The 19,262-nt window shown below is 31.7% G+C and overlaps 1 protein-coding gene across 6 annotated transcripts in view; it reads left to right on the top strand.

Annotated features, from left to right (window-relative positions):
- Window positions 1-18,321, top strand: part of LOC143067495 (serine/threonine-protein phosphatase 2A 56 kDa regulatory subunit gamma isoform-like) — a 61,565-nt gene extending 43,244 nt beyond the window's left edge. Inside the window, exons 14-18 of one of the 6 annotated variants that reach the window (XM_076240803.1) lie at window positions 910-982; window positions 1,468-1,587; window positions 2,361-2,387; window positions 9,132-9,146; window positions 14,304-18,321. In XM_076240803.1, the coding sequence (XP_076096918.1) occupies window positions 910-982; window positions 1,468-1,587; window positions 2,361-2,387; window positions 9,132-9,146; window positions 14,304-14,459 (391 nt within the window). In that variant the 3' untranslated portion in view covers window positions 14,460-18,321. Of the gene's footprint in view, window positions 1-909; window positions 983-1,467; window positions 1,588-2,360; window positions 2,388-2,808; window positions 3,078-8,184; window positions 8,365-9,131; window positions 9,147-14,303 lie in introns of those variants that run through there. The other 5 variants (XM_076240806.1, XM_076240804.1, XM_076240808.1 and 2 more) reach the window with 5 other exon arrangements.
- The last annotated feature ends 941 nt before the right edge of the window (window positions 18,322-19,262 follow it).

Raw genomic sequence — 19,262 nt, 5'->3', positions numbered from 1 at the left:
ATAAATAGTAATTGGAAAGGTACTGCCATTGCATGTGTTATGCAGAAACTAATTTAAAATCGATGTGAAATTATGAGGTCGTCAAGAAATGAACTTTTTGATAATCTACTCGTTCCCCAAACCTGAAATAGTTCTATCCTCTGCTTTCAAAGTACCTTTTAAATGAATGTGACCGTCTTTCGCCTGAAATGTATGCCATACTGACACTTTCAGCATGTTTAAGATAACTAAATGACAACTGCGTCTTCAAAACAACTGTTTACTTTCAGTTTGTGTTTATCGTGTCTTTCGATGTAAAATCTAGAGACGTTCCGAAATCCTGCACTTGTGTCAACTCGGCCAATATGGAATAACTCGGCCAATACAGAAAAAAATCTATATTGGCCGAGTTATTCTGTATTGGCCCAGTTTACACATTATATTGCATTGGCAGTTTTCATCATATTAAGTCCAATAACAGTGTAGTTAGTTAATAATAAAGCTTTATACTTAGGACTATCAACATAATATCAATGATTAGTAAAGAAGGCGAGACATTTCAGTGTGTGCACTCTTGTTTCTTTAAACTCTAGCAATAGGTGAACTATATTTGTTGTATGGAAGAATTGTTAGCTGTACATACGTCTGGCATGGTTCATCTGACCTTGACCTCATTTTCATGGTTCATTGGTCAATGTTTAGTTTTCTTGTTTAATGTTAAGTGTATGTGACAGTTGTAATAAAGTTTTATATTAAGGATGATCAAAATAATATCAGTGATTAGTAAAGAAGGCGATACATTTCAGCGTGTGCACTCATTTGACCTACATTACAGTTCTGTAAGTAGATTAATTTGTAATTGTCCATTACATTTGTTTTAATTAAGGATATGTACAATATGCTGATTTGTGTTTATTTTTATTTTAACAGAGAAAAAGAAAGATTGAAAAATCGAGACGATGCTTGGACAAAGGTTAACAATTTGGCAATTGGAAATCCGCAAGTAAGACATGGATGTTGTTAAGATAGTTGTCTGATCATTTTAGGATAATGTTAATTCCTAAGATAATTGTCTGATCATTTTAAATCATAATTGATTAGTTAGACTGTTTAATGTTTAATGTTCTGGAGTAGACCTTAAACAAAGAATTCGTTGATAAATTGAATGTCAAAAGCAATGACAACCATAGTGGGAATGATGAACAGAGGTTCATATAGAACTCTTATGGGTTATGAAGTTTTTGTTAGTCCATTTTGAAAAGTTTCAAGAAGAAATCTTCAGTTGCACAGTATTGCGCAATAGATTTTTAAGATCTTTGACCACATTCATTTGGTGTCAGAAACCTATATAATATGACAAAAAATTGATTACTGCAGTCATATCAGGCTGCGCTCAGAGAAGCATTTTATTTGTCATAAGTTGGCACATTTCAATGGCATCTTATTGTTCTACCCACGAAAATGGAATAATGTTGATAATTGTTTCAGTATAAAGAAGTTGCAACTAAGTATATGGAAAATGGTGAGAAAACAAGAAATCCTGGAACACCCAATTTAGATGAGGACACAGATATTAACATGAAAGAATTAGAAAAAGAAGCCAATGAGGTGGGTTGTTGTATAGTTATCAGATAATACTGTTTAGTACTGAATATCAATACACATTAGGAGGTTTTGTGCTATTCTGTACATAAATATGTGTATAAATGGTGTTCATTTAATTAATGATACTGTTTCCAGATATGAGTATAAGTAAGAACGTGTAAATATATATATATATAATGACCGATTCCTTAGATCCTTTGTTACAGGGTGCTTGACATGTGCAGGTCCTTTTTGAACATTTTAGTAAAAAAAAAAAAATAATCAGGAATAAGAATGTCAAATAATTTTTGAATTCAGTTCAGTTCCTTTTTAAGCTTTATAGTTTTTGTTAGATTGATTGATGAATGCTTTAATAGCACATATAGGTTATGATTCAGAGTATCTTTTAAAAAATGTCTGTTTTCACACCCATCACATATATAAAATCCTTCTGTAAAACAAAAGTAATATTCACATATAAAAGGCAAGAAGAAAATCTGTTGGGTATATGACATATTACATTATATAAAAAGTTTTGAAATTGTAAATTCTATCAAAACAATTGCATTACTTGAAGTGCAAATCAATTAAACAAAAAAGTGCACAGGAAATAGTGAACTTTGTAAAGTCCAATAACAATAGTAATAGTAAAATATCAATGATTTTATCAAAAGTTGATATATGTTTTAAATCAGGTAAATTACCATAATTGAAAGCCAGTTCTGTTTAATAATAATATATATATACTTTATATACATTTACAATTGCTGAGCACTCACGTGTGATTCTTAATTTAGATTTCAAAAAATGCTGAATTACGACAGGTGAATAACATTATAATTATTATTTCTCTCTTGACTGTATTGCCAGTGTGTGCTATCTCATAACCAAAATATAATCACACACTTATTCACAGTCAGATAATAATGCTTGGCTTCAGTCTGATTCTGGCTTAAACATTGACATCAGACAACAAAATCCTTTTAACTTTACCTTTTGCACTACTTTGAAATGAAAATATTTAAAATTGACCAAATAAGTGGGGAAAAAAAGATTAAAAAATCTTTCATTGCATTAAAATGACTTCTTTCTGAACCTAGACGTTTGAAATCCATTTGTTGATGTTTTCCCCCTCACTTTCCACATTCTAATTATAAACACATTTGTAAGATATCTAAACTAAAATTGTATTTAAAAAAAGATGTAAATGATTATAAAAATGTATAAATTTCCATTGTAATATAGCAGAAAGTTGGCCTGAAAAATAACATGAACAAAAGGGGTAAGAGGATGTTGCATTTCACTTTTGTTAAAAGATTACTTTTTATAATGCATGAATTTTAGGAAATAATCATTTTGATTTTTGTTCAGGATTCTTTTGTCTTGTCTTTGAGTACAATAGGTTTCTGAAACAGCTTGGTCAAGGCCATACGGTGACCTATAGTTGTTAATGTCTGTGTTATTTTGGTCTTTTGTGGATAGTTGTCTCATTAGCACTCATACCACATCTTCTTTTTTATATGGTCAATATTCATCAAACACCGTAAATGACCCCTAATGACTTCAAAAGTTGAGGGATAATCTTTGTCAACATCATATAAATTCAATGACTGGTTTTTTTTTTATCAAATTTAATTCACGTTATTAAAACTTATTTCCTTGATGATACCATGACCACTAATGGCTGTTTGAGGTCTATTTGGATTTATAAACATGGGTTTGGTCTGTGCATGGATTTAAGAAATTCTTATCACCCTAATAGGTGAACGATTCCTGCTGGAGGGAAATGTTACACATTGATAATTCAAGATATCAGATTACATAGATAGAGGTTGTTTCACTGGACTGGAATATGTTTCTTTGGTTGTACTGACATTGATCATGAGAGATCATTTGTATGAGAAGAAGGAAGCAAATAACTTTAATGATCGAAAGGAAATTCAAGTTAATATATTGAAAAATGTCTTAGATAAATAGCTGCTTTTCAGTCTATATTCTGAAGAGTTCACATCTGGTTTAAATAGTATGCTTGTTAAGACAAAGTTGAAGTTTCACTACTTTTCACTTTACCTTAAAGTTATTATCCGAAATTGTTTGATGAATTTGACTTGAATTTGGTTTGACTCTCTATCTTGAGCAATATTATTCTTCAGAAACTTTAACTGATTCAAGATAAACAGATTTTCCTCTTTCAGCTTTACAGTTGGCTTCTTTCATTCCATTTAGGTGCAGTCTGAACATATTTATGGAAAACTTGGTGTCTTATCAGTTTGCTCTCATGCTTTTTTGATTCTGAGTTTCCATTGTTGATTTATTCTCATATCAGAAATAGGGACACTTATTAATAACCAATAAGTACAAACAAGACATCAATGTTAATATTAGATATTTTGTTTTATGCAGTGCAGCACAATTAGTTTATAGAAAGATTGTTTTTTTCTTGTTTTAATGCTGCAAACATGTTGTAAAATTGCACCTAATAAAACAAATCATTTTACCTAAGATTGTTTACCTAATTTGTTTTAATATATTTTTTCCATTTCTATAAATGTTAGATTAGAATATGTTGTAAATTTTACAATACAAACCGTTCTTGATTTTTGTCGAGCCTGCAACTTTTGTTGCAGAAAGCTCGACATAGGGATAGTGATCCGGCGGCGGAGACGTTAGCTAACTTCTTAAAAGCTTTATATTTTAGAAGGTAGAAGACCTGGCTGCTTCATACTTTGTATATAGATGCCTCATGTTACAAACTTTCCGTCAGTCACATGTCCAATGTCCTTGACCTCATTTTTATGGTTCAGTGACTACTTGAAAAAAAAGTTAAGATTTTTTGTAATGTTAAATTCTCTCTTATTATAAGTAATTGGATAGATTTATTTGGTATGTGCGTACCTTGCAAGTTCCTCATGCCCGTCAGACAGTTTTCACTTGACCTCGACCTCAATTCATGGATCATTGCACAAGGTTAAGTTTTGGTGGTCAAGTCCATATCTCAGATACTATAAGCAATAGGTCTAGTATATTCGGTGTATTGAAGGACTGTGAGGTGTACATGCCCAACTGACAGGTGTCATCTGAACTTGACCTCATTTTCATGGGTTCAGTGGTTATAGTTAAGATTTTGTGTTTTGGTCTGTTTTTCTAATACTATATGCAATAGGTCTACTATATTTGGTGTATGGAATGATTGTAAGGTGTACATGTCTAGCTGACAGGTGTCATCTGACCTTGACCTCATTTTCATGGTTCAGTGGTTATAGTTAAGTTTTTGTGTTTTGGTCTGTTTTTCTAATACTATATGCAATAGGTCTACTATATTTGGTGTATAGAATAATTGTAAGGTGTACATGTCTAGCTGACAGGTGTCATCTGACCTTGACCTCATTTTCATGGTTCAGTGGTCAAAGTTAAGTTTTTGAGTTTTGGTTTATTTTTCTAATACTTTATGCATTAGGTCAACTATATTTGGTGTATGGAAATATTTTATGATCTATATGTCTGTTACGCAGGTTTTATTTGACCTTGACCTCATTTTTATGGTCCATTGATCAATATTTCGTTTTCTTTGTTAATGTTGAGTTTATTTGACAGTTGTAATAAAGCTTGATATTTAGGTCTATCAACATAATATCAATGATTAGTAAAGAAGGCGAGACATTTCAGCGTGTGCACTCTTGTTTAACTCTTTGTAGCAAAATCAATTCTCAAATTGTGAAGTATGTTAAATTTACATTCAATTCTGACTTTTTGTCTGGTCTACATGAAAAAAAGAGGTGTTGCTCTGCTGTAGTTACCCAAATAAATCACAGTTATTGTCGAGCCTACAACTTTTGTTGCAGAAAGCTCGACATAGGGATAGTGATCCGGCGGCGGCTACGGCGGCGGCGTTAGCTTACTTCTTAAATGCTTTATATTTTAGAAGGTGGAAGACCTGGATGCTTCATACTTTGTATATAGATGCCTCAGGTTACGAAGTTTCCGTCAGTCACATGTACAATGTCCTTGACCTCATTTTCATGGTTCAGTGACCACTTGAAAAAAAAGTTCAAATTTTTTGTAATGTTGAATTCTCTCTTATTATAAGTAATAGGATAACTATATTTGATATGTGCGTACCTTGCAAGGTTCTCATGTCTGTCAGACAGTTTTCACTTGACCTCGACCTCATTTCATGGATCAGTGAACAAGGTTAAGTTTTGGTGGTCAAGTCCATATATCAGATACTATAAGCAATAGGGCTAGTATATTCAGTGTATGGAAGGACTGTAAGGTGTACATGTCCAACTGGCAGGTGTCATCTGACCTTGACCTCATTTTCATGGTTCAGTGGTTATAGTTAAATTTTTGTGTTTTGGTCTGTTTTTCTCATACTATATGCAATAAGTCTACTATATTTGTTGTATGGAACGATTGTAAGGTGTACATGTCTAGTGAGCAGATGTCATGTGACCTTGACCTCATTTTCATGGTTCAGTGGTCAAAGTTAAATTTTTGTGTTTTGGTCTGTTTTTCTCATACTATATGCCATAGGTCAACTATATTTGGTGTATGGAAATATTGTAAGGTGTACATGTCTAGCGGGCAGACGTCATGTGACCTTGACCTCATTTTCATGGTTCAGTGGTCAAAGTTAAATTTTTGAGTTTTGGTCTTTTTATCTAATACTATATGCCATAGGTCAACTATATTTGGTGTATGGAAATATTTTATGATCTTTATGTCAGTCACACAGGTTTTATTTGACCGTGACCTCATTTTCACGGTCATTGCACAGTGTTAAGTTTTTGTGTTTTGGTCTATTTTTCTTAAACTATAAGTAATAGGTCAATAAAATTGAGAAAGGAAATGGTGAATATGTCAAAGCGACAACCACCCGACCATAGAGCAAACAACAGCCGAAGGCAACCAATGGGTCTTCAGTGTAGCGAGAATTCCCGCACCCGTAGGTGTCCTTCAGCTGGCCCCTAAAATATGCATAATAGTACAGTGATAATGGACGTCATACTAAACTCCGAATTATACACAAGAAACTAAAATTTAAAATCATACAAGACTAACAAAGCCCAGAGGCTCCTGACTTGGGACAGGCGCAAAATTGCGGCGGGGTTAAACATGTTTATGAGATCTCAACCCTCCCCCTATACCTCTAGCCAATGTAGAAAAGTAAAACAATAACAATACGCACATTAAAATTCAGTTCAAGAGAAGTCCGAGTCTGATGTCAAAAGATGTAACAAAAGAAAATAAATAAAATGACAATAATACATAAATAACAACAGACTACTAGCAGTTAACTGACATGCCAGCTCCAGACCTCAATTAAACTGATTGAAAGATTATGTCTTCATCATATGAATATCAGGTACAATCCCTCCCGTTAGGGGTTTAGTATCATACTATCATAAAATATATGAGAAGAACATAACCCGTGTCATGCCAACAACTGTTTTTTTAGAAATAAATGTGTTTAGTTCCGATGCAAAGACCCTATCAGTGAATCAATGTTAAAGCCAAAATATGCAATCTTTAATGACCTGACAACAGTATCGTAACTATATCCCCTTTTAATAAGTCTATTTAAAGGTTTTGTTAGTTTCTATGTTGTATAGAAGCATTGTTAGCTGTACATGTCTGCCTGGCAAGGTTCATCTGACCTTGACCTCATTTTCAAGGTTCATTGGTCTATGTTTAGTTATCTTGGTTAATGTTAAGTTTATGGGACAGTTGTTATAAAGCTTAGCTTTATACTAAGGACTATCAACATACTATCAATGATTAGTATAGAAGGCGAGACATTTCAGCGTGTGCACTCTTGTTAGCTCATCTGGCTTATTTTTTTATCACTGACGTCACCACTGTCAAAGCACATTTATAACATTTGCCTTCAGTCACAGGATCACTATAAATTAGAAGGGATTATTTCCCTTTGTGTCGGTTTAATTCTCATTATATCCGAGTAGTGTTTAGTTTGCTGTTCATTTTAGATTTGGCAGTACAAAAGTTCTAACTAAGTGACTTTCTCTGCTATATACATATTGTTGGTTAAATCTTATAACCAGGTACAAAGAGTGCCATACTTTTCCACATCCAAATCCAAAATTACTTTATTGAAGCAACTTGTTATTGGTATGTTTGGGTCCTTTTCAGATTCAAGATCTGTCATTCTCCAATGGCCATCACTCTCCATCAAACTTAAATCCCTTTGTAGAACCTGCCAGATTATTTACTGTTCAATTTGTTTTGTCCTCAACATACTTGGAGTATTTGGACAGGAACCCTGTGACATTACTGTCCAAATATTTTGGGAGTCTCTTTCCAGTTTAGTAAACATTAAATGTTTATAACTTCTTCTGAAAAAAATACTACCATTACTGATTACACGACAATAAAAAATCTGATATTCATATTATCAATTGGCAGAAAATTATCTCGGAGTACTTGAATAATATCTGCTGATCCTCACTATTATTTCTATTGCAAATTATATATGTAATGACAATTATATAATGCTATTATACAACAAATACAACTATTTAGTTTGAAAATATATGAATAGTATAAATGTACTGACAAAAATGATGTTAATAATGATATATGTTCTCATATCCACTCTTTCAGATTACGGTAAGATATTTTCTTTTTCTATTAGTAGCATTAGATCACACTTATGTATCTGTTTTCACACTGCATGTTTTCTACTACAGTTTCCTACAAGAAAAATATAATTGCATCGACAAATATAATCCTGAATTTATTGTATTTTATGCCTTATTCAAGAAATGAACAATTATTTTGAAAGTATTTTATAGAAAATAATTGATAGATAAATTTTAGTGTCTATTTTGAAATGTAAAGAATGAAATTGTTGTTATATCAAAAACAGAGACTGCATGCTTAGTCTGTCAGTATTTGCTAAGACAAATGTTTGTTAAACCTATACTTAAAGAAATTTGTTATCATGGTAATGTGGTACCTTGCTAATGGAATGCCAAAAGATTGTGATGGTTTTATAGTAAACGGGTGTGCCATCATAGTTCTTGTCTTTAAGAGAATATATTCACAATAATCAAAGATGTAGTTGACATCTAAGTTCATAATCTCTTGTGAAATGACAATACTTAGAGTTGAATAAGGTTTGTATTTCTCTATCATCCTGCACTTGTACATAAAGACCTTGGTCAAGAAAGTTTTTCTGGATATCTGAATCATTGTTGTTTCATATTTGAATTTTGTTTTTTTATCTCATATTCTTCTTCAAGAGGAAATAAAGAATATAATTTACTGTTAAAGCCTAACATCCCATAACAAATGTTAAGAATAGCTAGTTTTCTTATTGATATATTAAAGACCTGGTTATGACTAGCCTTTCAGTCACTTAGTTACTGAAATACATTTTAAAATATTTTGAAAGATTCATTCTGAAATCTATTTGTGAAGGTTTTATTTAAAAATATAAAAGAAATGTTGATGGGCTTTTAAAATCTTATGTTTAAGTGAGTCCTTGTTTCGAATTGTTTGTTTAAATGTACTTGAAATAAAAACTGATGTATGATCTTTCTGTATAGCTCTATCAGGAACAGGTGAGGCTTAAAACAACTTTTTTTCTTCCAAATAACATTGATGCCTGTAAAGCTGTCAAAGATTTAACACTGTTTTTGTATAACCCTCGCACATGCAATTATTTAGACTTCAACCAAGCCCTGATCAAAATTATCTCCATGCATTTTTGTTGTGCAGATTTGAATTTGCTAGCTAGTGATTTGTGTTTTGTGCAGTTTTTCCGTAGTTATTCAATGTTGTCCAAGTGTATATTATTAGAATGGTATCATTTTTGTCGAGCCTGCAACTTTTGTTGCAGAAAGCTCGACATAGGGATGCTACGGCGGCGGCGGTGTTAGCTAACTTCTTAAAAGCTTTATATTTTAGAAGGTGGAAAACCTGGATGCTTCATACTTTGTATATAAATGCCTCATGTTACGAAGTTTCTGTCAGTCACATGTCCAATGTCCTTGACCTCATTTGCATGGTTCAGTGACCACTTGAAAAAAAAAGTTCAGAATTTTTGTAATGTTGATTTTTTTTTTTATTATAAGTAATAGGATAACTATATTTGGTATGTGCGTACCTTGCAAGGTCCTCATCCCGTCAGACAGTTTTCACTTGACCTCGACCTCATTTCATGGATCAGTGAACAAGGTTAAGTTTTGGTGGTCAAGTCCATATCTCAGATACTATAAGCAATAGGGCTATAGTATATTCGGTGTATGGAAGGACTGTAAGGTGTACATGTCCAACTGGCAGGTGGCATCTGACCTTGACCTCATTTTCATGGTTCAGTGGTTATAGTTAAGTTTTTGTGTTTTGGTCTGTTTTTCTCATACTTTATGCAATAATTCTGCTATATTTGTTGTATGGAATGATTGTAAGGCGTACATGTCTAGCGGGCAGATGTCATCTGACCTTGACCTCATTTTCATGGTTCAGTGGTCAAAGTTAAGTTTTTATACGACCGCAAAATTTGAAAAATTTTTCGTCGTATATTGCTATCACATTGGCGTCGTCGTCGTCGTCCGAATACTTTTAGTTTTCGCACTCTAACTTTAGTAAAAGTGAATAGAAATCTATAAAATTTTAACACAAGGTTTATGACCACAAAAGGAAGGTTGGGATTGATTTTGGGAGTTTTGGTCCCAACATTTTAGGAATAAGGGGCCAAAAAGGGCCCAAATAAGCATTTTCTTGGTTTTCGCACTATAACTTTAGTTTAAGTTAATAGAAATCTATGAAATTTTGACACAAGGTTTATGACCACAAAAGAAAGGTTGGGATTGATTTTGGGAGTTTTGGTTCCAACAGTTTAGGAATTAGGGGCCAAAAAAGGGCCCAAATAAGCATTATTCTTGGTTTTCGCACAATAACTTTAGTTTAAGTAAATAGAAATCTATGAAATTTAAACACAAGGTTTATGACCATAAAAGGAAGGTTGGTATTGATTTTGGGAGTTTTGGTCCCAACAGTTTAGGAATAAAGGGCCCAAAGGGTCCAAATTAAACTTTGTTTGATTTCATCAAAAATTGAATAATTGGGGTTCTTTGGTATGCCGAATCTAACTGTGTATGCAGATTCTTAATTTTTGGTCCCGTTTTCAAATTGGTCTACATTAAGGTCCAAAGGGTCCAAAATTAAACTTAGTTTGATTTTAACAAAAATTGAATCCTGGGGGTTGTTTGATATGCTGAATTTAGAAATGTACTTAGATTTTTAATTATTGGCCTAGTTTTCAAGTTGGTGTCCAAAATTAAACTTTGTTCATCAAAAATTGAATAAATGGGTTCTTTGATATGCCAAATCTAACTGTGTATGTAGATTCTTAATTTTTGGTCCAGTTTTCAAATTGGTCTACATTAAGGTCCAAAGGGTCCAAAATTAAACTAAGTTTGATTTTAACAAAAAATAAATTCTTGGGCTTATTTGATATGCCTTATCTAAATATGTACTTTGATTTTTGATTATGGGCCCAGTTTTCAAGTTGGTCCAAATCAGGATTCCATATCAAGTATTGTGCAATAGCAAGAAATTTTCAATTGCACAGTATTGCACAGTAGCAAGAAATATCTAATTGCACAATATTGTGCAATAGCAATTAATTTTCAATTGGAGTTATCTTTCTTTGTATAGAATAGAAATTGATAATATATGTTGGAAATTTGCCAGACATGACTATGATGTCATTTTCTATTTTTATTTGCCAATAACTTTATGTAAATAACTTCATTGGAAATTTGCCAATATAAAATGTTGCTGATGAAGCTTTTTTTCCTTATCTTATCTAAAATGTTTTTAGCTAATGTATGTTGGACATTTGCCAGACATGACTGTGATGTCATTTTCTATTTTTATTTGCCAATAACTTTATGTAAATAACTTCATTGGAAATTTGCCAATATAAAATGTTGCTGATGAAGTTTTTTTTATTGTTTTATACAATAAACAATGTATATTCACTTTTACTACCAACCAATCTTTACCATTCAGTGATAACAAGCACTTTATTTTACATTTTAATATTTTATGATGTATTTAAAAGAGTAGTTATTGTTGTAAACTCCATTAGAAATTTGAATTGATATCAGTTTTGGAAAAAAGGGAAACGGGGATGTGAAAAAAAGGGGAGGGGGGTTAAATTTTTCTCATTTCAGATTTCATAAATAAAAAGAAAATTTCTTCAAACATTTTTTTGAGAGGATTAATATTCAACAGCATATATATATAGTGAATTGCTCAAAGGCAAAACAAATATTTTAAGTTCATTAGACCACATTCATTCTGTGTCAGAAACCTATGCTGTGTCAACTATTTAATTTTAGATTTTTAAAGTTTGAAGAAGAAATCTTTAACTGATTTGTAAAATCTTGACATTTGTTTTGTGTAAAAAAAAAACATGTAATGTCAAAAATTTGATCACAATCCAAATTCAGAGCTGTATCACGCTTGAATGTTTTGTCCATACTTGCCCCAACTGTTCAGGGTTCGACCTCTGCGGTCGTATAAAGCTGCGCCCTGCGGAGCACCTGGTTGAGTTTTGGTCTTTTTATCTAATATTATATGCCAAAGGTCAACTATATTTTGTGTATGGAAATATTTGATGATCTATATGTAAGTCCCGCAGGTTTTGTTTGAGCATGACCTCAATTTCATGGTTCATTGCACAGTGTAGAGTTTTTGGGTTTTGGTCTGTTTTTCTTAACCTATAAGTAATAGGTCAACTATATTTGTTGTATGGAAGTATTGTTAGCTGTACATGTCTGCCTGGCATGGTTCATCTGATCTTGACCTCATTTTCATAGTTCATTGGTCTTTGTTTAGCTATCTTGGTTAAAGTTAAGTTTATGTGGCAGTTGTAATAAAGCTTTATACTTAGGACTATCAACATAATATCAATGATCAGTAAAGAAGGCGAGACATTTCAGTGTGTGCACTCTTGTGTTGTCTATCAACTTAGCTGTTAAAGTACATCATTTTTTGGTTCAAGAAATTTAAAATTTAACTAGATAATACCCTTTAATTGCCAGCAAAGTCATTGTCAAGTGTAAAATTTGTGGATCATCTCTAAAAAAATGGAAAATTCTGTAAATTTAGATATCATTGCTTGCATTAATTAATGCGATTTGAGGAAAATCTACATTGAGCTATAAGTATCAGATATCTTATTATGAGTTCTTATTATTGCGATAGTCATAAAGTCGCATTATTCACATTAAATAATATTAACCTCCAATAATTTCTGAATTTTCACTGAGAATGAAATTGTGGCATAAACTTAAAGAAAAACAAATGTAAAAAAAAGTCGGCTTTAGAATTACATTTATGACTTGAGTGTAAGGAAAGCTTGTTGCACAATGCTGCCATGTGTGAGCACAATTCATGCAATTTTATGAATTTTATGAGATTGCTTTTAATGACACAGAGGTCACAGTTTTGAATTGTTCACACACATTTGAGATTAACATTAAAAAGCGGACCACTGCTCATGCTGCTAGTGCTATCTTGGAATAAAAAAGATGTCTTTTGATTGATGGAAGTAATTGCAAGGTGCTTTTTCATCAGACATTAAACTCAGTTTCTCGTTTACTAGAGTATTTGGTCAACAGCATTTAGAATTGATGTAATGATTGTAAGATAGTAAGGTATGCATGTTCTCTTTTGATTAGAAATTACAGTAACATTGCAGCTCCTGAGGAAAAGTTGACCTTTGGTTTTGAAGCTATTTGGTGTTTTGAATGTTTAGTTCTACTATATTTAGCATGCTTTTTACAGGTTGAATTTAGCTTACATGTATAAAGGTGCACTCTAGTTAGAAATTCACCAGTAAGACCAATGAAAAAATCAGTTGTTCCCTGGCTCCCTATCCTATCCTATCCTAAAGTTAGACATTTTTCTTTCACTGTTATCCTTGCATTTTGATTACCCACAAACTAACCATATTTTTCGGCAGCATATGAAATTATCATCAAATCTAAGCTACTTACTGTCCTTTCTTTTCTTTGAACATTACCTAGTACTGGAGGGGATATATAGAAAATATATTGATTTTATCAGAGTGCACCTTGGTAGTGTTAAATGTTTTTATAGAGGACCATTTAGTATGTCTGGATCCAGGTAAAAGTAAAGCATACTGTCGATTGTTTATGGTTCATTAAAAGCTTTATACAGCCATAATATATTTCTTATGACGAGTATGTTTAAAAACAAGGAGATGTGGGTATTATTGCCAATGAGACAACTATTCACTAAATGACATAGAAGTATTAAAGTAGCCATTGGTCACTGCACAGCTGTCAACAACAAGGAAACCAATACTGCATAGCAAGCTATAAAAGGTCCTGAAATTTTATACTTTTGAAGATTCATTCCATTAGACACATATTAGAACTGTGTCTAGAAAGGAGAAGAATTATAATTGTAATTAATTTGTCCCTGTTCTAATTTTAATTGACCAGTATTAATTATTCTACGTGTAGTTTTTCTATAATAACAATTTTGTATTGAAAATTATTCTAGTACTTAGCATGATTGGGTCTTATTATGACCTTGGATGCTTTATTTAATATTAACTATTAATTATTGTATATTTTTGAGTGTGATTGCGTAATAACAATATTTGTATGTGTGACAATTAATTCAGTAAATTCTTCTTAGCCAATCTTTTGCTTTATGAATTGTGTTTAATTTTGCAGATAACGAAGAAAAAAGGCAAGGGAGACAAGCCATTGTTGCGGCGAAAATCAGAACTACCACATGACATAACTATGATAAAAGCGTTAGATAGTCACAAAAGACACGATGAATATCTCCCAACAAATTCAGAGGGCAATTCAGCTACAACTACCTGAGACCAAAAAGTGATTTATTTAAAGATCATGGACCATTTATTGTTGTAATGTTGGGACATTCAATCTCTTTATCTGGTGTCTGCAAGTTTATTGTGTAGTAGAGATGATAAAAAAAAAATAAGTGAATGAGTGCAAGTGTGAATAACTGCTGTAAATTTTTATATTGTATATAATCGAAGAGTAAAAGTGAAGATTTTATGGAATATGTCATCCTGTATGAAGTGAGGTCAGTGTACATTTGTGCGGGTCAAGATTTTGTATAATTGCAATTCTGTGATAAATAGTCCATTAAATTAACTTGCAGCACCCTGTGATACTCCACCCACTTTGCCTTAAAAGGAATGGGAGGAGTCACAATTTGAAATGCCTGATAGATTTATGTACATTTTGATTTTTTCATAGATGTACCTCAGGTTAATATCATGCAAATCGAGTTCAGACAGTTAATGCTTTTACCACAACAGATTTTGTACTGGATATATGTGTGTTTTACAAAAGTAGTCTTTGATGATTAAATGTAAGGCTTTTATTATGTAGATCATCTCCATATATCCTACCGGTGTTGTTGATTAATATGTCAGTAAAAAAGGTCTTATCAATGAAATATTTGCCAAAGTTAGATGATCATAACATTTAAATAATCATCACAACATGTATTTGCAAGTGTTGAATTGAGGTCACATATCAATAAGATAATTGCCAGTGGACAAACCTATGTATGGTACAGATGTAAATACTCTTTTCATTACAACAATCTGTTTAAATGATATACTGTATAGCGCTTTCCTCTTGAAAAAAAAAAGACATGATGGTATGACATGACCAACAATCATTGAAATCTTAAATAAATCATTATCAGTGGAGCTGGATCAAGTAACACATTATACATACAGTGCATACAGTATTATTGTACACAGAATGTATATCCCACAACTGCTTTTATAGTCTAGTCAGAAACTCAATTAAATGCAGTATTTAATCCAATTCTGACCTGACAAGTATTAATTTGCCTTACTAAATATATGTATCAATATATATATATGTGTTTGCATTAACTGTGATTGGCTGTTGGCAGTGTATTATTTGTGTTTATTGTTAAAAGTAGATGATAACGAGACAATGATACAGGTATTGCCCATTGAACAAAATTCGTATTCGTAACATTCTTGAAAAAAGTGCTATTTTTGTTAGCTATTTGCTGTTGTTAGTTTATTGTCAAAAATTGTTCATACCAAAAAAAAGTAATTAATTTTGTTTGTGATTTCTGGTAATTGTGGTGACGTAAACCAAACACTCAAATAAAATTATTATCATAAGTCTTTTTCACTTCTGCAAATACATGAAAAAGTGAGGACAAAGTGGGAATGATTGGTTTTTTTTTCCTTTCAAGAACTTCAGAAATCAAAGTCAATGAATGAATAAAAATTTATCAAAAGTTATTACTTTTTCATAAAAAGTAGAAGGAAATAAGAAAGAAAGTGTATGTCAGATATTTTAAGATTTCTGTAAAATAATAGATGCATTTTAACATTGTTAGTTACTTTATACACCTGCTCATTCTTGATCAGTAATATGTAAATTTTATGTGCATGGTCATAAGGCCATTAAATGATGTGTTCACTAACTATAGTACACAAAGTTATCTTTTCTCTAATGTTTATGACAGACATGTAGTAAAATGAAGCTCTATGAGTACTGTAGATTTTTTTGAACTGCAACAGCTTTGTTCATAGGACATAGAATGTTTTGTAACTTTTTACTTGACTTTCTGTTAAAAAACCGAAGAATGATAGAAAATCTACATTTCTATATGATCTAAAATGTTCAAATAATTAAAGATCCATTTCCTCTATCAGATTTATTTACACTTATAAAATGAATATTGATGCCCTTTGGATTTTTTCAAGATAGTTTGACTGTACAGTATTTCCATTGTTTGTTAGAATGAGGACTGAGCGATAGTTACAAAAAGTATAATTAGTTATGAGTGAGTTTGTTAACTAACTGTTGTTATGTTTGTTAAGTAGTCTTCTTGTTATTTTAAGATGGGATCAACACACATTTTTGCAATATTTTTTTTTTTTTAATTCTCATTTTCATTTTACTAAACATATGCAATCTCTCTTAATATTATAAAAGGACCTCAATTTTGTTAAACTGATCATATATTGATTGTATCTAATGACTTTCTCCCAAACATCTTTATATATGCATTTAAAATAAATGACGAGAACTTCATAATTCCATATAGGAACAGAACACATATTGGTACTTAATATATTTGACTCACAAAGAAACTACAAAGTTATGGCCTATTTCTTATTAACATTAGTCATTGTTATTAGAAGTAATAGGATTTTGAATGTTTTTTTGTTTTGTTTTTCATGAAATGGAAGTTGAACAATATTGTATTAAATGACTTTTTATTAAAGGATGGTGGTGGATTTTAAGAGCTGTGTTAACATTTTTTAAAAAACCTTCTAAAATCAATTTGTTCTAGAATCCCAGAATTTTTATAGGTTTTAATATTGGAAAACCTTATAATCAACCATGGATAGACATTAGATACTTAGTTTGATAATTATATAAAACTTTAAACTGAAACTGAAATCCTTGTTAATGTTTTGAACAATATTTTTTCCCGTAGAGGAAGGTCATATTTAAGATAATATTAATAAGTTACCAAAAATTACATTCCATTATTTAACTATATAGCATTACCAATGTTTGACATGCCAAGTTTGTAATGTGCCAGTGCATTGCCATATGTCTGTTGTTAAATATTCTAAGTGATAAAAGGAAGTGAAATACATATTTCAACTGAATCAAATTTACTTTTCATGTAAGCCAAAAAAAAAAAAATCTTTTATGAGGTATATTTAGTAAATTTCCAAACTACCCTTATAATGTATGACATCTGATTAATTAGTTGTAGATTCAAAAGGCCATAAATAAAACAAAAAACTCTTTGAACAGATAGTTCCATTTAAACATTAACAATCTTTAAAAAGAACAAACGAGCAGTCTTTACTCAATGAAGTACGCTGTTATTCTTGTCTGTTTTCTGATGACCTGATACATTAACATACTACTTGGTTAATACATATACATATCAGATATATAGGCCAAAATTTCACTAAATTTCTAACATTGCAGTAAGATTTGATACAGTAACCAGAATGGTTATTTCCCTGTACGAGTATCAAGCTGTTAGAAGCATCTTATTTAAGCAATCTGCATGTACTTTACACAGAGAAGAAGTGAACTAATCAAGTTTTATCAAGATAAAATCCTAATAATCCTGAAAATGGTCATGAATCTTTTTGCAAAGGGAAGAATTATTTGTTTATTCTTAAATGTACCAAGTAATTACATTTTGAAAAAATTTAAACCGTTTTAAAATTTATTTTGCATTTACATGGCAAAAATAGACACCAACTAAAAAAGGGTACCATTCATTAAGTAAGGGTAGAATTGTCGTAATTTTTTAAATCTAGCAATTACTTCACTAATCCAATTTGACTTAACTTTATGCTTTCATTCACCATTGAAATTTTTATGTTATTGTAATTAATAAACAGAAAATCATAAAATGTCAAATTTAATTGTTTACTAAAGTGTAACATTTTCTTATTCAAACATGAAATGTAACAGTAACTTGTTCAAATTTTAACAATGACTTGTTTTAATTTAATCATGCTGTCTAGGTTATAATTCTTTTAGATGCATTTGATTAACTAATAGAATGAGATGCACTATTTTCAGGTAAATATGCATGATGTACTAGGTCTTTGTTTGTGGTCAGGAATTGTCAAGAGTGATATTTTTTTCTTAAAACTGTCATTAAAATGAAAAAATTGAATTTCTGTTTTCTAAATGCCACAAGTGATGGTTATTTACTTACATTAGATATATAAAAACAATGGAGGTGTGGTATGATTTCCAATGAGACAGCTATCCACCAAAGTTCAATGAGGTGGATGGATGTAAGCAATTAAAGGCAACCATATGGCCTCCAACAATAAGAAAAACTCATACTATATAGTCCGCTATAAAAGGCCTTGACATGAAGAAAATGAAACAATTCAATTCAGAAAACAGGGCCTAATTTATAACAAAATACTTTACAGAAAACAAATATGACAAACATGAACCAATGACAACTAATAACTACTGACCCCTGACTAACAGAAAGACACATAAAAACTTGTGGCAGTGTTAAACAGGATTCTGAGCGCTCAAACATCCACTTACCTGGGGCAGTGTTAAACAGGATTCTGAGCACTCAAACATCCACTTACCTGGGGCAGTGTTAAACAGGATTCTGAGCACTCAAACATCCACTTACCTTGGGCAGTGTTAAACAGGATTCTGAGCACTCAAACATCCACTTACCTGGGGCAGTGTTAAACAGGATTCTGAGCACTCAAACATCCACTAACCTGGGGCAGTGTTAAACAGGATTCTGAGCACTCAAACATCCACTAACCTGGGGCAGTGTTAAACAGGATTCTGAGCACTCAAACATCCATTAACCTGTGGCAGTGTTAAACAGGATTCTGAGCACTCAAACATCCATTAACCTGTGGCAGTGTTAAACAGGATTCTGAGCACTCAAACATCCATTAACCTGTGGCAGTGTTAAACAGGATTCTGAGCACTCAAACATCCACTAAGGCAGCAACCATTTGATTTTCTGGGGGGGCTATGGTTTTTTTTGGGAAAAAAAGTTTGTTTCCAGTTTTTGGAGAAAAAAATAATTTGTTTTTGATTCTGAGAAAAAAAAATTGTTTGTTTCACCCT

Source organism: Mytilus galloprovincialis, chromosome 3 (assembly GCF_965363235.1).
Source record: "Mytilus galloprovincialis chromosome 3, xbMytGall1.hap1.1, whole genome shotgun sequence".
NCBI classification, from domain to species: Eukaryota; Metazoa; Mollusca; class Bivalvia; order Mytilida; family Mytilidae; genus Mytilus; species Mytilus galloprovincialis.
Note: the sequence above shows the minus strand (reverse complement) of the source record. Positions and strands in the feature narration are given on the sequence as shown.